General features: G+C 42.6%; 1 protein-coding gene across 3 annotated transcripts; it reads left to right on the top strand.

Annotated features, from left to right (window-relative positions):
• Nucleotides 1–3,453: 3,453 nt before the first annotated feature.
• On the top strand, nt 3,454–14,910 carry Cdca7 (cell division cycle associated 7). Of its 3 annotated transcripts, none has more exons than XM_048344235.1 (10): nt 3,454–3,568; nt 7,213–7,335; nt 7,777–8,013; nt 10,020–10,247; nt 10,640–10,720; nt 11,755–11,958; nt 12,293–12,430; nt 13,245–13,394; nt 13,743–13,879; nt 14,423–14,910. In XM_048344235.1, the coding sequence occupies exons 1-10, from the start codon at nt 3,548–3,550 to the stop codon at nt 14,451–14,453; spliced, it is 1,350 nt and encodes a 449-aa protein (XP_048200192.1). In that variant the 5' UTR covers nt 3,454–3,547; the 3' UTR covers nt 14,454–14,910. The 3 variants fall into 3 exon arrangements, with proteins under 3 accessions (XP_048200192.1, XP_048200194.1, XP_048200195.1); XM_048344237.1 differs by having other exon boundaries at nt 7,094–7,335; XM_048344238.1 differs by lacking the exon at nt 7,777–8,013.
• The last annotated feature ends 3,809 nt before the right edge of the window (nt 14,911–18,719 follow it).

Here is an 18,719-nt window from a genome sequence, read left to right as displayed (position 1 = left end):
AAATGCTCTTCCAAATCCGGATCTGGTGGCTCATGCCTATAATCCCAGTACTCAGGAGGCTGAGATCTGAGGATTTCGGTTTGAAGCCAACCTACAATGAACCACCAGAAAACTAGAAGTGGAGCTGTGGCTCAAAGTGGTAGAGTGCTAGCCTTGGGTAAAAAAACAAAAAACCCTCAGGGACAGTGTGTAGGCCCTGAGTCCGAGCACTACAAGGAGGGAAAAATGAAAGATCCAACAAAACTAATGTTTTCTCTCATTAAAAATGGACAGATTTTCATTCATTTCTTCCATATTCCTTTCTCTAACCAAGTAAGGGACAAGAGCTAGCTGATGTACCTAAGATACACGTGGTCATATATTCCAATTTGAAGGTGCTGGCTTTTCCAGGTAGCTAAGCCTGGGTGGTAAGGCTGGGCTCTCCCACCCAGTGGCAAGTTAACCTGACTTCTGCTCTTTTTATATACATCCTGAAAGCTGGCATAGAAAAGTCGGTCTGTAATTAGAAGGTTATTGAAAAATACAGATTTGTGATTTGGCAAGTTGCCACTTGTTGGTACCTGGGACACTGTAAAGACCTTTCCTAGCCCTTTGTCTCTAAGTGGGTCTGGTTTACTCCAGGCCTTGCATTTCCAGGCTGCCTGGGTTCACATTACACTGCCTGAGAGGGGGGTGTGGCCCCATTCAGACCTCAGCATTGTTTGGGAATCTCATGTAATAATGATATATCTTACTGACCGTGGAGCTCTTTACTTTAAAGCCAATCATCCAGAGTTACAAGTTTAACTGCAACTCACCTCATTATAAAAGCACCAGGTGCTCACAACCTCTGGGTCAAGTTTTGAACAAGAGGAAATAAGAGTTCTTTGTGTAAAGTGAATGAAAGCTAAGGGGACAACTCACGGCCATCCTTAAAAGTTCTTAATAGCCCAAGAAATGCAAAGCTCTGAAATTGGAGACTGATAATCTACAACAGATACAAGAGTACACTTATAATAAGCGCTGACTGAATACCCACTGTTTTGACAGCACTCGCCTGTGATGCTAAGGGGATAAATTGGGGTAAGGGCTCACAACTGTTATTACCTTTACTGTCATTACCTTTTTTACATGTTTCCTGGGGCTTGCGCCTCTGTTTTCCCTGCTTAGTGGTTAATCTACTGACTTAAAGCAATATAAGGGAACGAAAATTGAGGCAAACTTGCCTTCTCATTTACCAGTACCTGTAAAGGAAATGCATATTTAACACTACAAATATATATGCATATGTACACATATATAGTTCAATCCTTAATTATAATTATGAAATGTGTCAGATACAAAGAAACCTCACAGAAACTAAAATTATAAAGAATATCCATGTGCTCATATTTACCACATTGGCCAGTTTTCCATATTTGATACATAGTCTTTATTTTTATTCATTATACAAAGGCTCCACTACCATCTCTCTCCCTCTCTAGAGCTCTAACTTCTATCTCATTGTACTTGTCTATGTTTTGCATAGGGAATATTCTTTACAGATGTTTGCAATGTCCTCTCTCCCTCTCTCCCTCCCTCCCTCCTTCCCTTCCTTCTTGTACTTGAAATAGTCAAATTACTAGAATCAAGTTGAATAGTAGGAGGAGGAAGTGAGAAGTTAGTAATCAACCTAAACTTTCAGTGAACTAAGATGTGTAAATTCTAAAGATCTGTACTACAATATAATATTCTTTAAATTTGCTAGGAAGGTAGATCTCATGTTAAACATTTTTACCTACCACAGTAAAATGAAATTACTAAGGACACACTAGAGGAAAATATGCTAGTTGTAACTCACTGAATTGAGGTTTGCGAGGTTTGAATTTTCAGTGTGAGTAGCTGGTGTGTTTTACTAATTAGAAAACAATTTCTTCCACTAATGGAAAGGTGTGAAAGGTTCCCCTTACCAACTCTGAGTCTCACCAGATTTCAAAGTTTTGCCCATCAGAACAAAACTGTATCATCTTGTTTTAGTCTGCGTTTTCCTGCTTACACTAAAAAGACTATTTTTTTTCTCAAAAATCATCCTTTCAAAAACATGTAAACCAAATTATTTTGGAGTGTCCCCAAGGGAAAACTTTTCTTATCAGAACCTTGCTTTCATAAGGCAAAGGGATTTTAGCTTCCTTATCTTATGTGAACAGCAATGACAAGTGTTCCTATATGCATAAACTACTTCTAAAGACACTGCCCAGAAGTTATTTTTGGTTCATCATTCATTTGGTTATTCATCCAGCAAGAATTTGTTGAGGAGCAGTTAGCACCAGCAGAGTCACCAGACAGACTAACAGCCAGTTCTGGGAGCCATCCCTTGACATGGGAGAGTTCTTTGTCTCTAGCCTGCGTTGCAGAAAAGCAGGGGCGTCTCCATTGTTGTGTACATTATTTACTTACAAGTTTTTATACAGTCCACATATCCAGAGGAACTCTGTCCACGCATGCTCTCTTTGCTGTCAAGAAATTATTCTCCAAAGTAAAGTTTTCAAATATTAGGAAATGTGAATGTTTTCACTTCAAGCACTTGTTTTAAATGTAATATTACAATGAAGGTCTTTTAAAGCAAACCCGGTTTCTTCTTTAAAAAGGCAAGTGTTTTGCTAAACACAAACACACACACGCGCCCTTCAATCCATCTTCAAGCCAGATTTGATTAAAAAGACGATGAAAAACAGCTCTAATTCAGGTAACTCCAAATTCTGACGAAAGAAAATATTACCAAACCACTTAAATACAATCTACGGTTTTTATCTCCATCAGATAATCCCTAAAGCCATTTTTTTTTTTTTTAATCCTATAGGTAAGTCTTCACCAAACTGCAGTGGCCGTCCTTTAAAAACAGCCAAGGTGTTAGCGCAGTTGAGTTATTTTGCCACGATTTGGCAAGGATCGGGGTTCTACGACTTCAATCTTTTCAGAGAATGCATAGGTTGCCAGATAAGAGGTGTTACGCCCAGTGACCCTAGAATCTGCGACTAAAGGGTGGTACTCGAGCCAGATTTGGGGACAGTTATTTATTTCTTAATGTAATGTAAGTAATGTCAAGGGGCAAAATGCTAAGTGCGGCTTCCCATTACCCCCACCTCGGCTGCCCCCCACCCCCAGCCCAGGAATTCATGCAAATCAGCCTGCTCGCCCTTGGGCAATAGGAACCAGTTTCGCGCCACTCGCTGAGGACACTGCAGCTACATAAAGCGGAAGATCCTTTAAGTCTCCAAAGAGATTAAAAAAGCGGATTATATAAGGGGTCAACACTATTATCCGAACTGAAACGTAGAAACGGATAAAGTTTTTTTTTCTGTGCCCGAATCTGTCTTCTCTGGAGCTCGGCAGTTACCTCAGCTTTCAGGACCTGTACTCCAGCGCGGGAAAGTCGGCCTGTGCCCCGCCCCTTGGGACCCGGTCGGTGTGCCCCTCCTGCGGACCGCGCGCGGCTCTGGCTGCTCCTGCTCGGTTGCATCCCGGTTCTCGGCGCACCGTTGCACCGCTTTCCCTGTTCTGAGCGATTTCCTGGGTGCGGGCCACCAGCATGACGGCTCGTGGAGTGCTGGTGAGGGATGGGTGGATGATCTCTAGGGCGGGTGAACCCTGGGGTGAGCGAGGTGGGTGCTAATTGAGCTTGGGCAGAGGTCAGCTTCCTTCTCAATCTAGAGCTGCTAATCAACTGGAGACTGTCCTGGGCTTCGCCTGTAGTAGCAAGTTGCAGATTTTGTGCACTTTTGTAACTCGGGGCCGAGGGATCGTCCGATCGGCGTATAGGGATGGAGAAGTGAGCGGGTTTGCGGGGTGGTTGGTAGAATTGGGGAGCCCGAGGCACGTGCTCCTAGGATGCACGTGCACGCAAGAGGCTTGGGGGGAGGGGGTAGGAGGGGAGACGGCCTGCTGGATCGCATCCCTAGGCGGTGTTTCCAGCCTCTTGGCTCCGGGGGATTTCTTCCTGGAGCCGCCGGGTCTTTTCGGCTTGCTGCCCTGGGGCGGGTGAGTGACTTCCCGTCCGCGCGCCGCGGGTGAGTCTGGAACGCTTAGCCTCTGCGGCCCTGTCGGGAGTTGCGAGGGCGTTAAAGTCTGGCTCTGTTGTCCAAGCTGGCCTCCTAAACTCCTATCTTCCTGCCTCCAACCTCCCTAGAGCTGGGATCACCGACGCGACACCCCACCCCCCACCTGTTCAGATTCTGCAGCTTTGAAGTTTAATGCCTCAGCAAATGGATCTTTTTAGAACTCGGTTTATGCAGGGGGATGGGTGTTTCTTCAGTCCCAAATGTTAACTAAGGGGTAGTTAACGGGTCTGGTGGTCCCGACCACACTCTACTCCACCCCAAACCCACTCGCTGCGGTGAGTGAATATTCTTTCGGCCCTGGAGTGGATACAGTAATGGGGGTTGGGTGGAGAGATAGAGGGAGGCGTTTAACAGAATTATTAGAGGTTTAGGGAAGTCTGGGGTGAATGGGAGGGGCAAAGTTTCAGGTGGCTTTTGCGTTTGCTGGCTTGGGATCCGTCAAACCTAGTTAAAATTTGGGCATCTTTGTGACTCTTGAGCAATATGTTTCACCTCAGTATTCTTTCCTCACTTTTTAAGTGGAGGGTAAAAATACATTTTGTCGCAAAGAATGAAACATGATTTGTAAGCAATTATTTACACAATGCCTGGTGTGAAGGAAACACCCAGGGCAAAATAAGTTATGCCTGCCAAAACGTTCCGTTTAGCCATGACCATTTGCTTTGCTTCTTACCATGTCTTTTCCTCCAAGGTAAATTGGCCTGGTAAATAACTCTTGGCCAGCCCTAACTTGTTAAAGATCAACACGTGAGCGCTGCCCCCTCCCCATAGCTTCCAGTAGAAGGCCTTCCTTGGGGACGTCCTGGACGTCTTGATAATTGGTAGATTGATGAGAAACCCTCCTGCAAGGAACGCTGCTATTTGAGAGGACAGACTTCTAGCACAATCTTGTTTTACCTTGCTAGGGCCTTGAATTTCCTCTTCTGAAAAGGTGAAGTAGGGACTTTTTTGAGATCCCTTTCAGCCCCTAATACTGTATCCTGTTTACATAAGAACCTTTATACTTTATAGCTCTGCCTGTTGTCAGATTCCTACCTTCCTGGAAGGACATTGAAAGACATTCCTAAAATGAATGCTATCTACTTAGCAAAAGGAGGTTGAGCTACTTTCATCATGGAAATAACTATTGGTTGCCAGACTGAAATTCACAATGTAAGGTGAAGGAAATTAAGGCTGTTGGTGTACCTGAGGCCTCAAGTATTAGCATTGTTTTTCTAGGGTGTATATTGGAAATTGGCCTTTCTAAGTTTTCATTATAAGGATTCACTGCTATTCCATGGCTCTCTTTAAAAATAAAAATGACTGTATGCTGGCGGCTCATGCCTTTAATCCTAGCTACTCTGGAGGTTGAGAGCTGAGGATTGTTTGTGATTAAAGGTATGTGTGTGTGTGTGTGTGTGTGTGTGTGTGTGTATCTCCAAGAAATTAACCCAAAAAACCTGGAAGTGGAGCTGTGGCTCAAGGATAGAGTGCTAGCCTTGGGCAAAAGAAGCTCAGAGATAGTGCCCAGGCCCTGAGTTCAAGCCCCAGGACCAGCACCAAAAAAGTAAGGGCTGGGAATGTGGCTTAGTGATAAAGTGTGTACCTAGTATGCATGAAGCCCTGGGTTTGATTCCTCAGCACCACATAAACAGAAAAAGCAGAAAAGTCTGGAAATGGTGCTGTGGCTCAAGCGGTAGAGTGCTAGCCTTGAACAAAAAGAAGCCAGGGACAGTGCTCAGGCTCTGAGTTCAAGCCCCAGGACCCATCCCCACCCCCCCACCCCCCCACCCCCCCCCCCCCGCAAAAACAAGAAGGAAAATAAACAACACCCGCACACACCTGCAACTCTTAAGACATTACACAAAGCCAGGTTCTGATGGCTCAGGCCTGTAATCCTAGCTATTTAGGAGGCTGAAATTTGACCAGGATTTGAAACCAGGGAGGCAGACTGTTAGATTCCACCTCCAATTAACGAAGAAAATGCTGGACTGAAGGTGTGGCTCAAGTGATAGAGCCCAGCAGTGAGCAAGAAGGCTGAGTTACAGTACAGAAAATAAAAGGAAGTCACCAGAAGCCCTAGGCTGGAGGTGTGGCCCAAATGGTAGAGCCTAGCAAGCCTGAAGCTTTTGAGTGCAAACCCTGGTATTATACAGACAAAAAAACCCCACATAAAATATGACAAAATGGGCATAAATTTCTGTCCTTTTTACACAAGATAGTTCCCAGTTACACTTTCTGATTAATAATACTAGTTAAGTGAACAAATAAAGCGTTTTTGCATTAAGTAATTTGACCTTATAGGAGGTCTCTGTTATAAGACAAGTTTCCTTTTCTGCCATTGTGCTTGGTGATTGGACCCAAGGTCTCATGTATACTAGGCAAACATCTCCACTGAGCCATACCACTAGCCCTATCCCCCCAAACTTGTAGACTGAAAGGCCTGTATTGGAGCTGAATGAAGCCTAGAATAATTTACTACTAAAATGTAATTCAGTGGAGTACCTGAGTTGGGAGAGTTCTTTGACCTTTCCCTTGGTGTTTTGTACCCTATGTTTACTAGATTGATAAATTTGTAAGGATTTGTACCCTTCCTAGGGGCCTGTTTGGAAGCCTGCCTGCCTGCCTGCCATCTTAAAGCAGAGGTTCTGCCCAGTTTCTCTAGTTTGGGAAATTAGCGTCACAGTACAGCGCCCACAGCTTACATAAAAAGACCTCATTAGCTTGATTTTGGCCGAGGGAGAAAAATGGCTCTGCCATTTTATACTTTGGAAATTTCCTGGTAGAAGTACTGTTCAATTAAAAAAAAATAAGGTTGGATTTTTGGAGTTTTGTATTCAACTCCTCTGGAGCTCAGCGTAATGCTAAGAGCTTTGGGGCTCCTTGAGGTGGGAAAATCGGTAGCTCTGCAGATGTTTGAATAAATTGATAAATGCCATTAAAATGTTCTTCAAAAGGATTCTTTTCTTAGGATTTGATCTGAATTTGAGCTTTTTTCTTTTTCCCAGCAATTTTAAATCTTTTTTTTTTGTCTGTAGGGCATGAGAGATGGACATGTCTACTCTGCTGTTTAAGCCTACTAAACTAAAAAGCCATGTCTCCAGTTAGATCCCACAGTAAGCATCCCACTTAATAGTGTTGCCATTTCCATTTGCAGCGAAAGGATGTCAGAGTAAAGAACTTAAAGAAATTCAGCTATATGAAGTTGATTTCCATGGAAACCTCGTCATCCTCTGATGACAGTTGTGACAGCTTTGCTTCTGATAATTTTGCAAACACGGTAAGTGCTGCCTGAGAATAAACAGAATTGAGTCTGTGGTGTTCAAAATCCTCCCCCCCCCCAAACGCTTTGTGCATGATTAAAACTGCTTGCTTTTTGCCTACATTTCTATACAGCCCTTAGGAAAATACAGTACGCACTGTAATTTCATTTCACTTTTTGCTGTGGTTCTAGGTAGTAATTGTTGGAGGTAGATTAGCTACTTATTCTATCCTTTTGAAATGTCGACTAACCTAACATGCCTGATGATTTGCCATAACAACTCAGAAGTCATTTGTAAACCTCTGAACCATTTTTCCTTTGTAACAAAAGCTATTCTCTTGTAGTGCACTTGTAAATGTGATTTGCTCTCTGCGCGGTTTATGGAAAATGGGTTCTTGAAAAGAGAAAAAAAGCAGGGAGAAAAAAATGCACAACCACATTTATTTATTTATTTTACAGAAACCTAAATTCAGGTCAGATATCAGTGAAGAACTGGCACATGTTTTTTATGAGGACTCTGATAATGAATCTTTCTGCGGCTTTTCAGAAAGTGAGGTGCAAGATGTGTTAGAGCATTGTGGACTTTCAGAGAAAGCAAGGCCAGGTGTCACTAATGAGCTGGCCAGTGGTTTTCATGTCGACCCTGCTGATGAACCTCTTTGCACTTTCTCAAAGAGTGAGAGGAAAGATGGAATGGTGAGTCTGAGAATTGCACTGCTCTGAAGAAGCAGGGGACATTGGCTAAGAGGCAGGAGATAGTTAACTTTTTAGAAACCATTTTTCATGTGACTTTAACTAGCGACTTGCTTGTAAGTCTTCAACCTTAATAGGTTTTGACCATCTCGGAAAGTTAGTAAATAAAGTTGGTCACCTTCAGATTCCATTCTTTCAGGGATCTAGCCTAGCCCAAGGAAACACCCCTGTCCTATCCATGAGCTGGGCATTAGGTGCTCATTGCAATGCCAGGTGCAGAGCAGGCCTTGGATCAGGGCTGATTTTATGATTCGCTCCATCTGCCTCTGAGAGCAAGTGACTCTCCTAAGGAGAGGTGCTGACAGCCTGGCCTGCCTCTCTCTGCTTGCTTCTCTGTGGGCTGTTCTGGTGCATGCTCCTGTTGTTTCAATTTGCTCACCCTGTGCACACTGCTGCATCTGCACCCAGCCACTCTCCCTGAGCATGTTGTATACTTTGCAGACATTTGCTTGTCCCTATGTCTTTCTCCAGAGGCAGCAGTGTGTTCATAACAACAGGTACATTTTCTTCACTTCCAGTGCTCTGACATGAGTCCCTTGAGTAACACAGTTGCAGTGCTTGACCCAGGCACGTTTTAGCACTGTGGTGCTGAGGTGTGTTCCTTCAACAAGCAGTACCAATCCAAGTTGGCGTGTGTGTATGTTGGTATTGGGGTTTGAACTCTGGACCTTATTGCTAGATTGGTGCTGTACCACTTGAGCCTTACCTCCAGCCTTTTTTGTTATTTTCTCAATAGGGTTTCCTGGTATTGTTTTGTTTTTTTTTTCCTTGGACCAGCCTTAGACCTTGATCTTCCTCCTATATAGCTGGGATTATGGGCATGTGCCACCAAGCTTCACTTATTTTTTATTTTTATTTTTTGGCCAGTCCTGGGCCTTGGACTCAGGGCCTGAGCACTGTCCCTGGCTTCTTCCCGCTCAAGGCTAGCACTCTGCCACTTGAGCCACAGCGCCGCTTCTGGCCGTTTTCTGTATATGTGGTGCTGGGGAATCGAACCTAGGGCCTCGTGTATCCGAGGCAGGCACTCTTGCCACTAGGCTATATCCCCAGCCCCAAGCTTCACTTATTGTTGAGATGAAATCTTATTAACTTTTTGGTGCTCTGTGCCTCTGAATAGCCATAATGATATACACAAGCCAATGTGTCTGACCTCCTACTCCTATACCTACTTCAAGTACACTATACCTACTTCAAGTACATATGTACAGTAACAACTTACAGGGACTACTATATTCCCAGCACCATTATTCAGTAAGGCTAAAAAAAAGTACAAACAACTGACATATCAACTGAAGGATGTTGAGGAAGAATGGAAAGCGGATATTAATTGATACAGGGTTTCTTTTGGGTGTGATAAAAGACACTAAAATTGAGAACAGTTATATTTCTTACATCTTATATGATAGAGAATAGAGACCATTTAAAAATATCAGTAGTTTAAGCCCAGTACCCATGCCTCATACCTGTAATCCTAGCTACTTAGGGGGATGAGCTCTGAGGATGTGTTGTTCAAAGCCAGCCCAGGCAGGAAAGTCCATTTGATTCCTATCTCCAGTTCACCAGCAAAAACTGGAAGTGGTGCTGTTGCTCAGTGGTAGAGTGCCAGTCTTGAATAAAAAGCTAATGGACTAGTGCCTAGGCCTTGAGTTCAAGCCCTAGTACCAGCATATGCACAAAATAGTTTAATACACAGTTCCTACAGAAGTCCTTTTTAAAATACATACAGATCTATAGCGCTGGAGTGACTACATTACAAAATGGCTTAGAATCCTAAACCTAGGTAGCCCGGCAGGATGCTAGGAGTCTGCTCACTTTCTTGTGGTATTTGTATATAAGCCTTTGATTTTGTTACCAGTATTGGGTTGAAATTGATTTGTTAAAGTTCCTTGTATTTGAAAGCCATTGGGTGAAACTTACAAGTTTTTAACAACTTAATTGCTCTGATTAAGCCAAGGCAGGAAGGCTGCAGGACCCGAAGCCAGCGCCTACAATCTGGACCTCTCCTGGTAGCCATGAAGTTCCCAGTGCAAAACACCAGGAGGAGAGCAAGCAAAAAAGCAGCCCCTCTCCAGGCCCCGGAGAACTCTGCCATGGAGTCCAGTTATGACTCAGAAGATGAAAGTGGCATGAGCTTTCTGGAGAAAAGGGCTTTAAATATAAAACAAAACAAAGCAATGGTAGGTAATTTGGGTTTGAGGGTGTCAATTCCTCCTGTCTTTGCAGAGAGCAGCTTTGTTACTTAATGTCTGTGTCCTGAGAACATAAGTGCGACATATTTTCCATGTAAAAGTTCTTTCTTATGAAGTAGTTGTGCAGAGTGGCTACACTTCCATGTCAGGTTGGGAGTACATAGCTTCTTGGACAATGTCACCCTTCCTTTATTCTCCATTAAAAAAAGATCTCTTAAAGCTTGGGTTGGGTTAAGGGAGAAATAACAGATTTTTTTTTATCTGTTTGCTAAATTCAAGTCCTTGAGATGTGCTAGCATTATTTCTATGGATAGCATTTCTGCTCATTTTTAGCACTTATTCTAAACCAGAAATTTCTGTTTAATTTCTTTCCGTTCTAGCTTGCAAAACTCATGTCAGAATTAGAAAGTTTTCCTGGCTCGTTCCCAGGAAGACGGTCCTTCCCAGGCTCCAGGGCACCGGTAAGTGTCCTGTGTGAGTGCTCGTATGTAGTGTGGTGCTAAGTGTGAATGTTTGTATGTAGTGTGGTGTTGGGGCAAGCCTCGGGCAGATTTGTGTGAGACTGTTAAGATCTAGGTTTGGTCTTCCAGACAGAGAGGAACTAGCAGTACCTTCCAGACAGTGGGGTGGCCTTCCCTTGCAACCCCCTTCACTCCTGTATCCTTTTGGTTACTTACCTCTTTCCCAGAGAAGGTTGAAGGGGTGCTTCTATATCTTAGACTTTAGCACATTTCTCCTAATTCTATTCACAGTAGATGAACAATAGATGCTATGTTTTGTAATGGCCAGACTGGGGAAAATTGTGATTGCTAGGGCAAGCAGTTGACTATTGTGCCATGCCCCTAGGCTTTTTGCTTTTGATTTGTTTTAATGAGAGCATCTTGTGCTAACTGGCCTCAGACTACAATCCTCCTACCTCTACCTCCTGAGTAGCTAAGATTACAGACTTACACTACTATGCTTTTAAGAGTTCAAAATGAGGAAAACGTAAGCACACACAAGTTTTAAAATCAGGTCTTGGCCTAATATCATATGTGATTGTATTTTGAGGAATTAACATGATACATCTAAGGGGAATTTGCTGTGTCTGCTATACAAAAGAAAAGCTTGCCTTTCCCCATCTTCCCCAGAGGAAGGGCAAGAAGGAAAGCCTGCTGTTCCTCTTTTGTGCAAATGTGTATAACACATGTGTTGTCATAGAAAAGTGCCAAGAGATGTCATAGGGGAAAAAAAATGGAACTGGAAATTGATTTTTTACATATTGTATGAGAAGAACAAATAGTAGAGCTAAATAGAATAAATAACAATTACAGTGACTATGGCTTTAGGGCTCATTATCCATGTATTATAAAAAAGACAAAAGAAAAGGAAAAAGTGGAGTCACCTTTTTATTTTTTTACTTAAATGAAAATGTAGAGACAAGGTAGGAATTTTCCAAAATGCTATTTCTCTTTGTTCTGGAATAAATGAATTCTATCCTGTGTTGTTTGTTCAGCCATCAAAGACACCTTCGAGACGTTCCTTCCCAGGTGTGAGTTCCCGGAGGAACCCCGAGCGGAAAGCCCGACCTCTTACCAGATCGAGGTCTCGGGTCCTAGGGTCCTTGGGGGCTCTACCCACCGAGGAGGAAGAAGAGGAGGAGGAAGATGATAAGTTTGCATTAGTGAGAAAGAGGAAGACCATGGACGGCTACATGAACGTGAGTTCTCTGCATTTCTCTGTTCTTCTGTCCATCTGCTATCACGTTAATTCAGATGGCATAGCCTCACAACACCAATATAAATGTTTTTTCAGACCTTGCAGAACCACTGGTGGTGGGACATTAGCTAACTTTGTTTCTTTACCAGGCAAGTCTGATTTCCAGCTTATCTCAATTGTACAAATTGTGTCCATTCTGTAATCCAGTTGTCTGTACAGTCCACTTAGACCTTGTCCCGTCTCCATAAGCAGCAGTCATTTTCATTCCAAGATCCTGGGAATTTCAGTGCCCGGGAAAGGGACTGAGGAACTATCTCTTGCTTCTTGTCAGACAGGATGATGACATGCCCAGGAGCCGTCGTCCTGGATCAATGACCCTTCCACATATAATTCGCCCAGTGGAAGAAATTACAGAGGAAATGTTGGAGAACATCTGCACCAACTCTCGTGAGAAGATATATAGCCGGTCACTGGTGAGAGTCATCTCCTCTTTGTCTGGAAATGGGATGGTGACTGGCTTCTATCCCTCAATGGTCTGGGTGAATGGGACACAGGCTTGTGTGTTCTTCCACACATGGAAAGAATTGTGTTATAGTCTTCCTGGCAGAAGCAGTATTGAATCAATTTAGATTCAGCCTGTGTTTGTTATGAGTCTCTTATGTGCATATGTGTTACATAGATGTTGGGATACGGTAGTAGGCTAAAGATAAAAATGGATCTGGGTTTTTTCTGGTGTTGGAAATGGAACCCAGGCACCTGCTCATGCTGGGCCAATTATAACTGAGCGATACCCTCAGGCTCCCCCCAAAATATTAGTTTTGATGCTGTTAACTATTATATCTGTCAATTGAATTGAATCACCTTGTTTGGGATAGTTTACATTGCCAGGTATTTACCTGTGTATGTAGATGGTAAGTAATTTATTACTTTTTTGTGCCATTATTGGGAGTTGAAACTCAGGGCCTTGGTACTATCCCTTAGCTGTTATACTCAAAGCTGGTGCTCTACCACTTGAGCAAGTGCTCTACGTACAGCTTTATAGTGGTTCTTTTGGAGACAAAAGTGTCACAGACTTTCCCATGTGGGCTGCCTTTGAACTGCAGATCCTCAAATCTCAGCCTCCCAAATAGCTAGGATTATAGATGTGAGTCATCAGTGCCCAGCTATGAAATAAAATTTAAGTGTCAGACTTTTGTATGGACAAGGGTGTTGTTTCAATGCCATTTTTCTTACAAAATAGCAGTATAGTTTTAGGTGTTTTTTTTTTTCCTTGCTCTTTCTTTGAAGGGATCTACTTGTCATCAGTGCCGCCAGAAAACTATAGATACCAAAACAAACTGCAGAAACCCAGATTGCTGGGGTGTGCGAGGCCAGTTCTGTGGTCCCTGCCTTCGAAACCGTTACGGAGAGAACGTCCAGGAGGCCCTCCTGGATCCGGTGGGTTTCCTGAAGGAAAGGGGGTACTAGAGGAAGGCTTGAACCTTTCGTGTTCAGAGGCATGTGTGGGGTATTGCAGGGGCTGGGGGTGAAGTAGGATGCAGCTGAGCTGGGTCCAGAACGCTCACAGCCATCTGTTCAGGGACATTCATTATTCATCTTATCCCTGGTTAGTTGTACAGGACTTCCTTCTTTGGATTTAGCTGTGACTACTATATGTTAACCAGCTTATGAGTTCTCTATTAAATAAGGGGAGAAGGGTGTTCAAGTGATTTGATACCTACCCAGAAAAGGAGTGTGAGTAGGGTAAAGTTTTGTTTCATGGTGCTTTTTACCATTTGCCTTCAGAACTGGCATTGCCCGCCATGCCGGGGGATCTGCAATTGTAGTTTCTGCCGCCAGCGAGATGGACGGTGTGCCACTGGGGTCCTTGTATACTTAGCGAAGTATCATGGCTTTGGGAACGTGCATGCTTACTTAAAAAGGTAATGGCTATTATTTTTCTCTTTATATGTGCCTAATGAAAAGATAGACTAGCAATTATTTCCAGGGTTAAAGGGCTGGAAACATCTGACTGGGTCTCTGTATCTGTGAAAAATTAAAGTTCATATTTGAAACGCACATACCTGGTTAATGTAATACATGGTAATATGTGTGTGTGTGTGCGCGCGTGCGTGCGTGCGTGCATGCGTGTGTATGCTGGTACAAAGTCTTGAACTTAGGACTTCATGTTCTTGCTTAGCTTTTTTTACTCAAGTCTAGTGATCTACCACTCGAGCCACAGCTGCACTTCCAACTTTTTGGTGGTTAATTGGTGATAAGAATCCCACGGGCTTTTTCCTGTTGGGGCTGCCTTCAAATTGTGATCCTAGATCTCCTCTTCCTGATAGGATTATAGGCATGTGCCCCTGGTGCCCAGCTTATACATTGTAACTCAGTAACATTTTTTAAAAGCTGAATTTGGTATTCAAAAGAAAATTTCTGGTCACAAACTATATCCTAATGTGTTTCCTTCTCTTTATTCACAGCCTGAAGCAGGAATTTGAGATGCAAGCATAGTGTCTAGAAGATTCTTCTGTGCCATCCTGATTCTTCAGTCTCTCTTGTATAGTTTTCATTTTTGTTCTTGATTGAAAACCTAGTTAAGAATCTTGATGTTTTATAGGAAGCTCACATCAGGTTGATCTTGCTATACACAGACTCCTGAACCATGGAAAGCATGTTGCTAGTTTTATTTGGTCCCTCAGTAGTTTTCTAATTCTAGCCCTACCAATGAGCCCATCTAACTCTGGTGGTCCTTCCCAACAATTGGTTTCCAGATTCTTAAGTGGCAAAGCCATGAAAGCATATTGCATTTAATTGGTGTTGAAATCCAAGCACTTAGAAGCATATTAATGTTAACATAATTGTTTCATTGGATTCCAGAGAGCAGCCCTATAACTTGTTTACATTAAAAAAACAGATGGTTATTTATGCTAGTTGGCTTTATTTTTGTGCCAGTTCTGGGGCTTGAACTCAAGGCCTGAGTCTGTTCCTGTCACTGCTGTCCCTGAGCTTTTTGTGTTTAAGGGCATGTGAAGCCACACTTCCACTTCTGGTTTTCTGGTGGTTAATTGGAGATAAGAGTCTCACTAAGACTTTCCTGCCTAGGCTGGCTTTAAACTGCAGTTCTCAGATCTCAGACTCCCAAGTAGCTAGCGTTATAGGCATGAGCCATTGGCGCCCAGCACTAGTTGACATTTAAAACATGTAATCTAGGCACAAAAAAATGTAAAAGCTTTGTGGGAAGTTAGGCAATTCGTTACAGAATTAACAGCCTTGGCTGTGTCTCTGTTGTACTCAGTATATAGTTTCCATGCCAACATATGGTCCCTACTGATTTCACCTGCCCTGAGCCTAAGTGCTGCGCCCCCCCGCCCCCCCCCCCCCCCGTCCCATTCAGCCATAGGTTTGTGGGCAACATTGTACTGTATTACGTCAAATTACTGTCAAACAGATATTCTGGAAACTTAAGATGGTGAAATCCAGGAACAGGGTAATGGAATGGTTGGGGTAAAACTTTTGAATTTTTAAAATTAATAATTAGTCTATTCTTTGCTGTGTCTTGAAGAAATCATCACTGCGGTTGCCTTGTGTTTTAGTTTTTAAGCACTTTTGTAACAATGAGAAGTGCCTTTTGGGAAATGGGTAACTTTCACCGAATTGTTAACTTACTAGTTAATGCTGACCCAGTTTGCAGGCAGGTCTTCTTGCCTTGTTACTCTGTCACCCTCTTCTTCCCTTTTTCAATAGGTCACTTGCCTGGAGGTGGCATCTTACTATATTGTGTCTGGCTTCGCATATGTAGCTGTTGCTGGACCTACTCAGTGTTGGATGCTTTTAATTGGACCTTGCATCACTAAGTGTAAATATAGCTTTTGATCTGTAATGCTTTTATACAAAGGTTTTTATTTTAATAATAAAACATTATGTTCTAACTTGTCTGCTTTTTTAAAAAAATTCATTCTTACTGTTCTTAATCTTTTTAGTTATTCACTTATTTTTAATTTGAAAGGCCCTTTCTGCCTCTTTTAGAAGTTTCCCATTTGGCTAAAGTTTCTGGATTTGAACAGTACCTTCTTTGATGATGTGATTAGTAGCTGTGATGAGGAAATAAAGACAGCCATTAACCCCCCCTCCCACCTTACCCCAGGTGTACTTGTGAAGTTTCATAAAGCCATTGTTCTCTTATCATTTGCAGACCAAAGCATTTAGCAACTTCACAATATTTGACTGCTTTTACCAACCATTCTGATATTTACTAAATGTATGCTTGCCCTTGAGGACTGTTCCAAAATGATTGTAACTAGAAGACGCAAAATGCATAATCTAAACTCCTAGCTGGGAGCAGTGGCACATACTGTAATACCAGCATTTGGGAAGCAGGAGCAGGAAGCTGGGGTTTGAGGCCTGTTTGGGCTACATACATAACAAAACATGTCTCAAAAAGCTATAACCAAATTATTTGACCAGGAATTGGAAGCTACACCTGTAGGCTAGACTCTGCTGAAATTTGGGTTCTGTTTTTTTTTTTTTAATTTTATACATAGTTAGATTTAATTGTATACATTTGCTTTTAACAATTGTGTGTGCCATTTCTGTGGCTTGAACTCAGAGCTTGGGCACAGTCCCTGAGCTTTTGTTCCCAAGGCTAGCCCTCTACCACTTGAGCCACAGCTCTACTTCTGAGCCAACACCTTGCTGAATCCTATTTTTTGTTTTTAAACTTAAAGCTGGACGAACTGACTCATGCTTGTAATCCTAGCTACTCAGGAGGTTGAGATTTGAGGATCATGGTTCAAGGCCAGCATGGCCAGAAAAGTCAATGAGACTCCACCTAACCAAAAAAAGCCAGAAGTAGAACAATGGCCAAGTGGTGTAGGGCATTAACCTTGAGCAAAAGAAGCTCAGGGACAGCACCCACACAACACAGTTCAAGCCCTAGGACTGGTGTATGCATGCATGTGTGTGCATTCCTGCACGCACATAAGGATTCAATTCTATCTTATAATGGTATATAAATCTCCTTGGATAAGTTAGCTGAGTAGCTAGGATTATAGCTAAACAGTTAACACTGTCCTGCTTAAACAGTTACACTTAAGTTACATCTGCAAAGTAAGATGATTTTAGAGAAATTTAGTCCACATCCCTGCCTCTTTTAGTCTGAGCACTTGCTGGATGGATAACCTTTTTTTTTTTTTTTTTTTTTTTAAATTTAGCGGCTGGGAATATGGCCTAGTGGTAAAGTGCTCGCCTCAAATACATGAAGCTCTGGGTTCGATTCCTCAGTACCACATAAATAGAAAAAGCTGGAAGTGGCGCTGTGGCTCAAGTGGTAGAGCGCTAGCCTATTTTTCAAAATCTAAATTTCTATTACCCTTCTAACTACATATGGGAGAGATGACCATAACAAACTTTATTCTGAAGTATACTTCCATGGATGGACATAGAAATACCTTGAAAGTTGCAGAAGAACATACTGTGGACACGACTTATGCCTACCCAACGACAGTCTGTGAGCCCCTGCTGACAAGGCCAGTTCCCTTTCCTCATGTTTAGGTGGAAGCCAGGAGCAACAGGAATCTATCTCAGCTTCTCTTATTTTTTTGGTTACCCCTGCTTTCATCATGATCTTTAGGTTTGTCTTTCAAACTGAAGAGCTGCAAATATCTTCGTGTCTGTGTATTTGTGTGTGTGTATGCACACACGCATGCCCGTGCACAAGTGGGGCTTGAACTTGGGGCCCTGAGCTCTGGCTCAGCTTTCTTGCTTATGGCTGGTGCTCTACCACTTGAACTGTGCTTCCAATATAGCATTTTGCTGGTTAATTGGAGGTAAGAGAGACTGAGCTGGCTTCAAATCTTGATCTTGCAGGTCTCAGTCTCACAAGTAGCTAGGATTACAAGCATGTGCTACAAATTACCATCCGATAGGACATTTAGAAAAGTAATAGCACAAGAGCTTGCCTGTGTTTCCTAGATGTGACCATTTTTTGAGTATCCTAATACTTAAGGAAAAAATATGTAAATAAAATTCTGTAATGCAAATCCACTCTGCAACTCATTGCCAGCCAAAATCTTCTAAATCATCATGATAAACAGATGCTACTAAACTAAAATGACTAGGTAAAATTATGGAGATAGATTCTATTTTATTTTTCAGTACTGGGGAGAGAGGAAAGGATATTAACACAGTGTTGTCTGCATGTGATTAGGGCGACACCAAGAACTCAGTTGCAGCAGGTGACATGGGCTGGAGCTGTAGAGCTGCCTGGATGAGGCTGAGGTTCTCTTAATGTTCTTTTCTTTTGCTTTACCATAGAACCTAGCTTTGCAAGCAAACTAGTTCTAGGCTTTGAGGTGTGTGTTTCATATATATGTGTGTGTGTGTGTGTGTGTGTACACACACACATATATGAAACGTGTATTCTGTGGTATATCTATTTTTTCTGGGGTTAGAACTCAGGGCTTGGACACCATCGCTGAGCTTTTGCTCAAGGGCTAGTACTCTACCACTTGAGCCACAGCTCTACTTCCAGCTTCTTTTGGGGACATTAGTGGAGATGAGTCTCAGACATTTTCTGCCTGGGCTGCCTTTGATTCTCAGATATTAGCCTCCTGTGTAGCTAGGATTATAGGCATGAGCCACTGGTGCCTGACTGCTGCTAGTGTTTTCACATGACTGGTTTTGTGATTATTTCTCTTAACTTAAAAGAAATTAAACTTTGGATAACATAAAGCTTACCATTTTAACATTTCCAATCGTATAGTTGAGTGGTCTCTGGTC

Source organism: Perognathus longimembris, chromosome 4, assembly GCF_023159225.1.
Source record: "Perognathus longimembris pacificus isolate PPM17 chromosome 4, ASM2315922v1, whole genome shotgun sequence".
NCBI lineage: Eukaryota > Metazoa > Chordata > Mammalia > Rodentia > Heteromyidae > Perognathus > Perognathus longimembris.
This window is presented reverse-complemented; position numbering and strand designations above follow the sequence as displayed.